General features: G+C 38.9%; 1 protein-coding gene across 1 annotated transcript; it reads left to right on the top strand.

Annotated features, from left to right (window-relative positions):
• The first annotated feature begins 508 nt into the window (after positions 1-508).
• On the top strand, positions 509-7,167 carry LOC109216472 (protein SMAX1-LIKE 6-like). Its single transcript, XM_019380632.1, has 3 exons — positions 509-2,033; positions 4,763-5,006; positions 5,116-7,167. Exons 1-3 carry the CDS (start codon positions 844-846, stop codon positions 6,940-6,942), a joined length of 3,261 nt encoding a protein of 1,086 aa, XP_019236177.1. The 5' UTR covers positions 509-843; the 3' UTR covers positions 6,943-7,167.
• The last annotated feature ends 4,405 nt before the right edge of the window (positions 7,168-11,572 follow it).

Raw genomic sequence — 11,572 nt, forward strand, 5'->3', positions numbered from 1 at the left:
TAAAAAAAATTATTAACAACTTTGCATCTTAAAAGAATGAAGAATACACTTCAAACAAACATATTATAATCATTTTAAAAAATTTAAGCCTCATATTAAAATTTGGTTTTAGGTCGCATATCAACTTGAGCAGCCCTTGAGTGCTAGGCTGTACATAAACAAAATCTCTCTATTTGAAAAGGTAGCAGAAGATAGAGTCAGTTCATCATTCATCTTTCTTCCTTTTAACCTTTCTACCTTATCAAATGAAATCTTTAGGAATAGGAATTTTGATTTGACCTCTTTCCACTAGTGATCCCTCTATCTTTGTGTGGAAAAGCTTGATGCTGACCTTGGTGCTGCTATATTGTGTTTCATTCATGGTCCCATTTCTCTTATCTACTAGTGGACACGGCATCTCATCATCTCATGTCTCTCTCCCCCACCCCAGTAAATAGCCACCATAAATCCAAATTCTACGCAGTAAATTGCCATAAATCTATAAAAGCAGTGGAAAAGATGTTTCTTCTTTTGAATGTTTACAACAGAATTTATACCCCCCATTTTCCTCTCCCTCTGCACCTTCTGTCACTGTGTCCGTTCCATTATCAATACTTTGGCCCACCTCATAATAATTATAAAAAGGAAATTCCTCTCTTTCTATCTCTAAAAGCTGCTTCAATAAATATTTCCAAAAGTTGCTGAAATGTACACTCTTGGAATTTTTTACTATTTCCTTCAAGCTTTGCTTCAAGAAAAAGGAAATATCATTATTTTAACAAACTACTGAATGTTTTTTCAATAGTGTTACGGAGTCGTCATACGTATATATATATTAATAGGAGTTTGCTAGGCTTACCGGCGATGCCAACGCCGGTGAGCACAGCCAGGCAATGCTTGACGGAGGATGCGGCGCGTGCACTTGACGATGCGGTGGCCGTCGCTCGTCGCCGGAGCCACGCGCAGACTACCTCTCTCCACGCCGTATCCGCTCTCCTTGCACTTCCATCCTCTAGCCTCCGTGACGCGTGTGCACGTGCTCGCAGCTGCGCGTACTCGCCGCGGCTACAGTTCAGGGCCTTGGAACTCAGCGTCAGTGTTTCTCTCGATCGTTTGCCGACGGCCAAAACCCTAGATGAGCCGCCTATCTCGAACTCTCTCATGGCAGCAATCAAGCGCTCACAAGCTAACCAAAGAAGGCACCCTGATACTTTCCACATCTATCAACAACTTCAGCAACAGAATACCTCCAACTTCTCCATTTCCACTCTGAAAGTTGAACTAAAGCATTTTATACTATCGATTCTGGATGACCCGATTGTGAGTCGGGTTTTCGGGGAAGCGGGTTTTCGGAGTTGTGATATAAAGCTCGCAATTCTGAATCCACCCGCCATTTCTAGGTTTTCCAAGACGACGCGTTGCCCGCCTCTGTTTCTTTGTAGTTTAACCGATTCGGAGCTGAACAACCGTGGGTTTAGCTTCCCATTTTCTGGCGTTCCCAAAACGGTGAATAATGATGAGAATTCTAGAAGAATCGGGGAGATTCTTGTGAAGAAAGAGTGTAGAAATCCATTGTTAATCGGGATTTGTGCAAGTGATGCACTTTGCAGCTTCACTGATTGTGTACAGAAGGGTAAAAGTGGTGTCTTGCCTGATGAAATTAAAGGGCTGAGTGTAATTTGTGTTGAAAAGGAGATTTCAGAGTTCATAGGCGGAGGTGGGAGTGAAGAAATGATGAGCTTGAAGTTTAAGGAAGTAAGTGATGCTGTGGAGTGTTGTACAGCGGCAGGGGCTGGAATTATAGTGAATTATGGGGAACTGAAGGAGTTTGTTGATGATGATGAAGAGTCAGTGGAGTCAGTGAAATATGTGGTTTCTAGGTTCACTAAAATAGTGGAAGATTATAGAGGGAAATTGTGGTTGGTTGGAGCAGCAGCAAGTTATGACATTTATATGAAGTTTTTGGGTCGGTTCCCTACAATTCAAAAGGACTGGGATTTACATCTCCTGCCCATTACTGCATCATCCACTCCAGGACTACCTTCCAAATCCAGGTGGGTTCTTCTATTGTATTCCCCTTTAGGACATATTATTATAATGCTTTAGTACAGCATATGAGTGTTTTTTTATATGTCTGACAAAGTCACAAATTCTTTAATACACTTGACTTGAAACAATTTAAATATGGTTGTACCTAAACAGAGTTATGAAATGTCATAAAGTTGAACCAATAATGTTAAGTTTTTGAGATCTATTAAGTCAACCGTGAAATTTTGTCATTTGGGACTCTGGATGTGAGCTGCTTGAGAACCGTGAATGCAAATAATGAATCCTATGTTATTCTTTGTGTTTTGCTTTTGGAAGCTTGATGCGGTATATGGGATTGTAATTGTGACACCATCTTGGGGCAATTTTAATAAAATGATTCTATGACTTATCAAGTACGAGTAGTAGTAATGTTTTTCTATTATAATGTTTTATTATGTCCAGAATCTCTACTTGAGGCACGTACAGGTTTTCTAGTGTTTCTGCTGGCTGGTAATTGATAAATTTATTAGAAGTTACCTGAAGTATTTTATTTACTAGCATAATTTATTGAGTGTAGATCCACTACTGGATGTATTTTCCACTGTGCAATCTCATCTAGTCCAAAAGCAAGTTTTCTTTGGACGTACCTCATAACTCCAGAATCTGTTTGAATGTTTATCCTGCATTCATTTGGCCTTACCACAATTTTTGTCATTACTATGTTTGTAGCGTCACAAGCGGTTGCACATTAAACTGTTTTCTGCAGTAGTTGATTGGTTGTAGAGTATCTCTTTGCTTCTTAGCCTTGTACATATCTGATGTAATCACCATCTCTTGAAATGTCAAGAGTAGGTTAACTTGTACAAGTTTTTATGCCATTTAAAGGGTTGGGGATTTTTTTTTTTTTTAGGGGGGGGGGGGGGGGGGGCTTTTTAGCTTTGGTATTGGCGTCAGCATTAAATATTGGTCTCTTAAACTCTCTTTTCGAGTTTTCCGTTATGAATACGTAGATGTATGTGTAACTTAACCTTTCACTTCTTTAATGACTCAGTATTAGAAGTAAGGAGTAGGACATAATAAAATGCTAAGCAGGATAAATGTCAAAGCATATCTCTTTTCCTCTAATAAAAGAAAACAATGTGTGTAATCAGGAAAGGGGATGCAACACGTCATAAATGACCAAGCATTTCGCCTTTCTCGATTACAAATCCGTAGGCTCTTTTACATGTTGCTTAATTGCAAGAGCAGCCTGACGAAGAATAATGGAAACATAGGGAAGGACTATGTAAACTTAAACATCTTATCCCATATTTTCTGTCCTCCAATTTTTTTCCTTTAAGCATAAACATACGAGCTTCTTTTATTACAACTTACTTGGTACACTAAAAATCATATGTAGTTCTATCGTTTTCCCTTTATTTAATTTATTAATTTTTTTCTATAATATAGATTCCCTTTATTAGCTAGACTAAGTTATGTACTGGGTCCACTGTGTTTTCCATCACTCTAAGTTGCTCGGAAACGGTTGTGGGTGTCCGATACGGGTGCGGATCTAGAGGTCGGATCCTTCGAGATGTAAATTCTAAGAATTCGGGGATATGGGTCCTAGTACGGATACGGGTGGGGGGATCCGGCTTAAAATAATTCAAAAAAATAAAAATATAAAAATATCTCTAAATTATGAGAAATTTTGTGGAATACTTAGCTTGTAAAGAATGAATTTCTTTATTCTCAAGTTGTAGATAAGTAAATGATTGATTTCCTAGATAAGTATGCTATTTTCTTTAGATTTACCCTAGTTTTAGTTCTGATTTCGGGAATCAAACTGTATCTCATCTCAAATTTTTCTGCCTGATGTGGTCAAAGTATCCAAAATTGATTGACCAGATCCGGTACGGATCCCATACCCACACCCATACTAGTGTCGTGTCGACACGGGTACGGCACCTAAACTACCATGTCGGAGCAACTTAGCCATCACTTCCCTACTTGAAAAAGTTAAACCTGGACATTTGTTAAGTATTGCACGAGCCAGATAAAAGAATCAAGCATTGTTTTTTTTTTTTTTTTTAAATACTTATGATGTAGCAGTAGCTGCTCTGGTTTTGGGCCTACAGTAATAGAGAACACATGTGATGACATGGTCTAGCATATGTAAAGACGAGGGTTCAAATCCAAATGATAAGTTCGGTTTGCAGTATGCAATGTTTAGAACACCATAGACTGTCCTCCCAGTGTTTCCATTTTGTAGGTATGTGAACATTGTCTCCTCTCAGTTGATCTGTTGCAGTGTTTACTAGGTGTATGTGAACACCATAGTCCCTGTTTGTTTGGTACATAACAGAAACATCTTAGTTTCAGCTTTGAGCCCTAAAGTCTAGATTTTTGACTGTGACTCAAGTTTGATCTTTATTGAAACTTTAACCTTTAGCTGTGGAATCTTTTAAGGGTTCTGTCACAGTAAAAACATGATCGTATAGTTTTTCGTGCACTCAACAAATTAAACAACCCTATGCTTTATTCTGCGGTGTCTGCCAAAGAAGTTCCTTTTCTTTTTTTCCTTTTTTCTTTACTGAATCCCCGTTCTTTCTCTAATACACCTAGTAAAAGCCCTCCTGAGATTTCTTAATTTGATTCTGAGTGTTGTGCTGATTTAGTGCATATGCTAAGAGGTTAATTGTATAAGATTGTGTGCATCTTAGCTTCTGACTTTCTGTGTGCACTAATTCTTATGGTCGGGTACTGCTATTTGCAGCTTGATGGGGTCATTTGTTCCGCTTGGCGGGTTCTTTTCCACAGCATCCGAGTTTGAAAACTCGTGCAGAAACAAAAATGAACCTACAGCTCGATGCAACCTTTGCAATGAAAAGTATGAGCAAGAAGTTTCCACTACGCTGAGAGGAACAACTGCTTCAGTCGCTGATGAGCATGCAACACATTTATCTTCTTGGTTACAAAAGGCTGAATGTGGTCCAAGCAGGGGACTAGTTGGGGTAGAGGTGTGTCATTCAGTGTCCAATTCTTTTGCTTTTCATGTGATCATAGTTACATTATGGTTAACTGAACTAGTAACTCTCAGTAAAGATGTGCTCTGTCAATTCAGTGCAGGCCAATGAAGACAACAGTTTATTAAATGCCAGACTGGTGGGATTGCAAAAGAAGTGGAATGATATATGCCAGCGTCTTCATCACATACATCCATTTCAACCAGATGCTCTTCAAGCCAGGTCACATCTTCCCAGTTTTGGTATCTTTCAGAGTTGTGCTGCTGTGGTTGAAAGCACCAATAAAGGTTCATTGTTGGATGCAAGATTTACTAATCAAAGTTGTATGTTATCAGACTTGCCAAACACCTCCATGACCCAAAAGAACATGTCAAAATCAATCGTTTCTGAAGGTGAATCTGATTCCCAAGCTGAATTACTGCCTCAGAGTTTGGAAACACAGCAGCTGAAGAAGCAAAATATCTGGACCCCTTCCCCTCATGCTCCACATGATCTGAGCCTGCCCGATGATCGTACATCATCAGCTTCAAATGCTTCCGTTAGCACGGACCTGGGGTTGGGAACCATCTATGTATCCACTGAGAGAGAGCTGTGGAAACCCAGCTTTCAGGAGCACCAGGATCGCCTTCATTACTTTTCAGGATCAGTTTCTTCTGCTTCTTCTGTTCCTCAGTTAGACAATAAGTTGGATGCAAAAGACTTTAAGAACCTCTATAAAGCTCTTTCTGAACATGTATGTTGGCAAGAGGAAGCCATTTATGCCATTAGTCAGACTGTCTCCCATTGCAGAAGTGGAAATGGAAGGCGTCATGGCTCTAGCAAAGGAAATAATATCTGGCTCAGCTTCCTTGGTCCTGACAAAGTGGGGAAGCATAAAATTGCCAAAGCTCTTGCTGAGAAAGTCTTTGGTTGCAGCGATAGCTTGCTCTCTGTGGATCTGAGCTGTAGTGATGGGAGTAGCTACTCAAATTCTCTCTTTAACCATCAAGATACAAGAAACGGTTACGTGAATCTTAGGGGAAAGACAGTTGTCGACTACATTGTTGAGGAGTTAAGCAAGAAGCGTTGCTCTCTTGTGCTTCTTGAAAACATAGAAAAGGCTGATTTTCTTGTTCAGAATAGTTTGTCTCACTCTATCAGAACTGGTAAATTTTTGAACTTGCACGGGAAGGAAATCAGCATCAATAACATGATTTTTGTGATTACCTCAAATTCGGCAAAAGTTACTAAAGATTTCTTTTTGGGTCCTGAGTTTTCAGAAGAGAATATATTAGCAGCCAAAAACTTGCAGATGCAGATAGCAATTGGATCTGGCAATCTAAATAGGATTAGAGTGAAGGATACGAATTTGTGGATTACTTCAGGGGACAGAACATCAGAATCTTTCCCTGCATATAAAAGAAAGCAGACTGACCCGAACAATGGCAAGCTGTTTCAAATGCCGAAACGTATGTGCACCATCCCGAAATCTTCTCTTGATTTGAATTTGCCTGTGGAAGAGATGGAAGAGGAGAATCAACGTGATGAGTGTGACCGTGACTCTGGCTCTGAAGGTTCAAAAGCATGGTTGGAGGAAATCTTGGAGCAAATGGACGATAATGTGGTCTTCAAGCCATTTAATTTTGGTGCTCTTGCTGAGAAAATTTTGAAGGAAGTCAACTTCAACCTCCAGGAGATTGTTGGAGTGGATATAAAGCTGGAGATTGACTCAGAAGTAATGGCACAGATACTTGCCGCTGCTTGGTTATCTGACAGAAAGGAAGCTGTCAAGGATTGGGTTGACAAGGTTCTCCGCAGGAGCTTTATGGAGGTCCGAAGCAGGTTCCAACATATTGCTGATAGTACCATAAGATTAGTTAACTGTCAAGGCATTGCTGTAGAAGACCAGGCTCCTGGAATTCACCTTCCAGCTAAAATAACTGTAGGCTGATTTTTGGTCAGGTATGTGTTGTAATGTACAAATGCCGTCACTAGAATTTTGCGTGTTTAAGTGCTCTCTGTGCATATATTCCTGTAATCTTGTTCATCCTTCTCCAATTGTGTATTGTTGTATCTTCTAGAATTAGATTATTTTGTCGTAATCTTTGTACACAGAAGCATCCGTATCTCTATCCCAGACCCTTAAGTAATTTGGTTTCTCCCAGTTGAAAACTTTTGCCTTGTTCGTTTTTGGGAAAAGCTAGGTATATGTATCATCTATGTTTGCTGACTGGAGCATAACCAAAAAATAAAAATAAAAATGAAAGGCATTGCAAAGACTTTAATGCGGTCATATAATTTTTACTATTACTGCAATGCGTCTATGAACCCCTTTTCGGTTTTCCTGTTTGTTCACCCTCCCTTTCCTTTGCTTTCGTTTGCATTTGATATTTATGAATATTATTCTGGCACTCATAATAAAGAGCAAACGCAATATTCTGCTTAAAAGTTTTAACCAAAGAACTGAAGGCTTGAAGGTTGTGAGACTGCACTCCTCAAGTGTACTAGTCGATTAAGTCTGGAACACGTGCTAGATACGAGTATGGTAGATCAAAATGAAACAGCTCCTCTTGATAAGGGTCCTATTATAGCCCACTGTACTTCACATGGCCCTACTGAAAAGTAACATGAAAATTACGTGACTCGGGAGGGTTGGATCCAAAACCATGCGCCAAACTAGTATCAATATCTCAAAAACGAATCATCAATGCGCACGGAATGTACCATTGTGCCAAAATCACAATAACCGCATGAAATATCCTATCATGCCAATCTTAGTCCATATCAGAGAATCATATGCAGAGATATATGCATATGAACAAGAAATAAGCATGTCTGATACATATGGGTAGCGTGGAAAAATGGTTAAAAGAAAACAGTTAACCATCCATATTATCCACTAAAAAGCGGGTTGGATAATGAACCTTTTAAAAACGGGTCAAATATTGATAAGAACCATATTATCCATTTAGAAAATGGATAACCAATGGGTAAGCAATGGATAACCAATGTGTCTAACTTTTTCATTTGTAAAGCATCAAATTGGGGGTTCCTCAAGTTAGGGAGACTAAGAATTCTCCCAAAATTGATCATATGCAAGAAGTCATGGATAATATGGTTACCCATATTATCCGCCGGTTAACCCATTTTTTATCCATATTAAATATTTGTCGTGTCGCATAATTTATCCGTTTTTTCATTACCCATTTTCGACCCGAATCATATCCGACCTGACCTGCCCCCGCCCGTTTGCCACTCCTACATATGGGCAACGAGATAACACATGTAGAATATATGTATGTGTACAAGTATGACTACAACTACAACATGTAATCCATCATGCAAAATAGTCCATCATGTCCAAATAAAGAATCAAAAGCCTAGATATGATTTCTAGCATGAATAAAATAGCTCAAGTAACTATACAAGCAACTAAGGCGTAAACTTGAAGATACATATCTCACACACAGCATAAAGAAGCTAAAATCTATCTCAAACGTGGTATATCCTTGGCACGCACATATATGCTCATCACCTTGCATACACATCATCTCCAAACACGTAATACTTTGCATATAAGTCCATTTTATAAAATTAAAGTCCTCAAATCGAGATTAGCCAGGATACTTTAAATTAAAGTCCTCAAATCGAGATTAGCCAGGATACTTACCTCGTCCAAAATATGCTTCAACCTTCCAAATGCCCTTTCCTCTATCTTTGACCTCTAAATGCTCCAAATCTAGCCAAAAAATACTCAACGAGATCAAATAAATCTTTAGAATCAACTCAAAACAATAAAGCTTCGATCTTTAATCAAATCTTTAAAGTAAAAAAAAAAAACCAACTCGGGTCCACATGGTAAAGTTCAGAATAAAAGTCGGATCTCGTTGACCCATAACTTACGAGTCCAAATATGTGATTAGCTTCCGAATTCGACTTCAAATCGATGTTCAAATCCACAAATTATAGTTTCTTCACTTCCATGTTAATAATCATCTTTTCTTCTTTTAGATTCCTTGATTTGGAGCCAAAATTAATGATTCATGCATGTAAAAATTATAGATCTAGGTTAGGATTCCTTATTCCAATAATGTAGATGAAATTTCCTTCAGAAATCTCCTAAATCCGAGTTGTATAACTCCCAAAATGATAAAATGAAGGTATGTATAAAATGGGCTTAAAAAAGAAAGCTGAATTTTCAGCAATGAAGCTCCGCACAGTGGTCCGCGCGACGCGAGACCATAGGCTAGCACATCTAAGGCCGCGTCTGGGGTTCACGCGACGCGAGACCATAGATGAGCCTGTATAATATGGTGCAACACCTTTTTCAGTCAAAAACTTTTCCGAACACTTCGAAACTCACACGAGGTTCCCGGACCCCGTCCAAGCATCCTAACTAGTCCTTATACCCATTACGAACTTGTCCAAGGATTCAAGACATTCAGAAACATCACAACTAAGAATCAAGTTCCAAAGTAAATTATGAACTCTCTTAAGTTTTTCAAGTTCCAACATTCGCACGATACATATGCATCACATCCAAACTTCTCGGGTGTTAAACCGAACTTCGTATAAGTCCGAAATCATCATACAAACTTATTGTATCCTTCAAATCACTAATCCGAGCTCGTAATGGATATTACAATTCACATGGAATTTTTTTTGGTGTTTAGTTGGAAAATCAAATGACTTTTCGTTGCTTTTTTCTTGATGTTTTCTTTTTGCCAGAGTTCTCTCCCATTGTTGACCTCTTCTTCCCACGTGTATGTCGTTTGTATATCACGTGTATCTCATGTATATAATATTAATACACATGACATGCACAAAATATACTCACTTGTATATCATTGTATTTACTTGTATTTCTTGTGTATGTCACTATATGTAAAATAATACATAGGTCATAAAGTAGCAGATATACACCAAACATACACAAAAATACAATGAGATACACTGCATATACATTCATTTTCACCTTCAAAATCACCACCACAAAAGTACCATAAACCACCATTACCGCCACTCACTCCACCATAAAAATATAAAAATCACTTTCATACTAAAAAAAGGGGGGAAGCAGAAAAGGCCTTTCTAGATCTAGACAGATCTATTTCCCAACAGAGAAAATGCCGCTGGTAAATCACCGCAAGCCACGAAGGAGGAGAAGAAATCTGAAGAGAGGAAACCATTACGTTTAGTCGCCAAGTGTATCAGAAAGAAGAAAGAGGTGGAGAAAGCAACTCCACTACCAACTTCGATGATTTGCAAAGAGGACGACGGTGGCTGGAGTTACAGTAGTGCCCGGTGTTACAGCGGTGGCCAGAGATAGGGACGAGAGATGGGCCAGCGGCTGGAGTTAGGGATAGCAATGGGGGGGGCAGGTGCGGGTGCGGCCGAGTTTTCTCTGATGCGAGCGTAGTGGGTTTGCTCTTATGCTGGTGGGGGATGGTGCGAGGCGGGTTGACTCTTTTTTGTAAAGATTTCAAGTGAGGCGGTGCGGGTTGCGGGTTGAAACCATTAAAGCAATCTACTACCTTTCTTGCTCTTCCCCAGTTTTGACATTAAGCTTAAACACTTCATCCAGTTTTGTTTGTCTATTAAACTCTTTTCTTTATCTCTATTTTTATGTTACTTGGCGAGTGTAGATAATAAAATTGCGTCGAGAAAATAAAATCAAGACCGAAAATATCGCAACAATCGTAGTATTTGATTTCGAATATTTGAGTGTTACAATCTCTATGAATCCTCTGATTCTTCTTTTCAATAGTAAATAAATTCAAGGGCCTTTGAGCTTGATCTTGAATCTATATTTGTTTCCACGAACGATGATCTTGTTCTTGAGCTTGAGCTTGATTGCTTGAACTTGACCTTGATTCGTTCTTCGTTCTTGAGCTTGAACTTGATGTCTTGAACTTTGAAACTTGTAGAGAAATTTGTGGCGTTTGATCCACGAGCTCTCTCTTGCTTCTTGTTATAACTTCTGGTGTCTTTTTTGGGTTATGAAGACCCCTATTTATAGTTGTGGGAGGAAAGAGTTGGGATAAGAACAAACTCTTTCCGACCAATCAAATTGAAGTGTGACATGACATCATTTGATTGGCCAGAACATGTCACTTGCACACATGGCGCGGTTTCATTGGCCATTTAATGTGACTTGGCATGCCTTGTCATTTTGACACACGGCATGATCCTATTGGCTCTTCCGTTTGACTTGGCGTGCCACGTCATTTGACACGTGGCACTGGGCCTCTAGGTAGATGACATCTTGGGCCTAATGAGATGGGCTCATTATTTGTAGGCCAATTATAAATGGGCTAGCCCAGTTAATATTTATTGGACCTAAATAATTAATTCAATTATATTAGCCCATAATATTTATTTGGACCAATATATCTTGAATTTAAAATATAATTCAAATTATTTTATTGAATCTAAATTCAATAAAATTTGTATGCTTACAAATGCCCCTACTTCAAGACTTGTCAAGATTGATTTGTCTAATCCTAAAGACTAGGCTTGAAGTATAATTTTTTTTCTCCCTTTTCTTTGATGCGTGCGCCCGAAATTTTACCAAGCCAGTT

Source organism: Nicotiana attenuata, unplaced genomic scaffold (assembly GCF_001879085.1).
Source record: "Nicotiana attenuata strain UT unplaced genomic scaffold, NIATTr2, whole genome shotgun sequence".
NCBI classification, from domain to species: Eukaryota; Viridiplantae; Streptophyta; class Magnoliopsida; order Solanales; family Solanaceae; genus Nicotiana; species Nicotiana attenuata.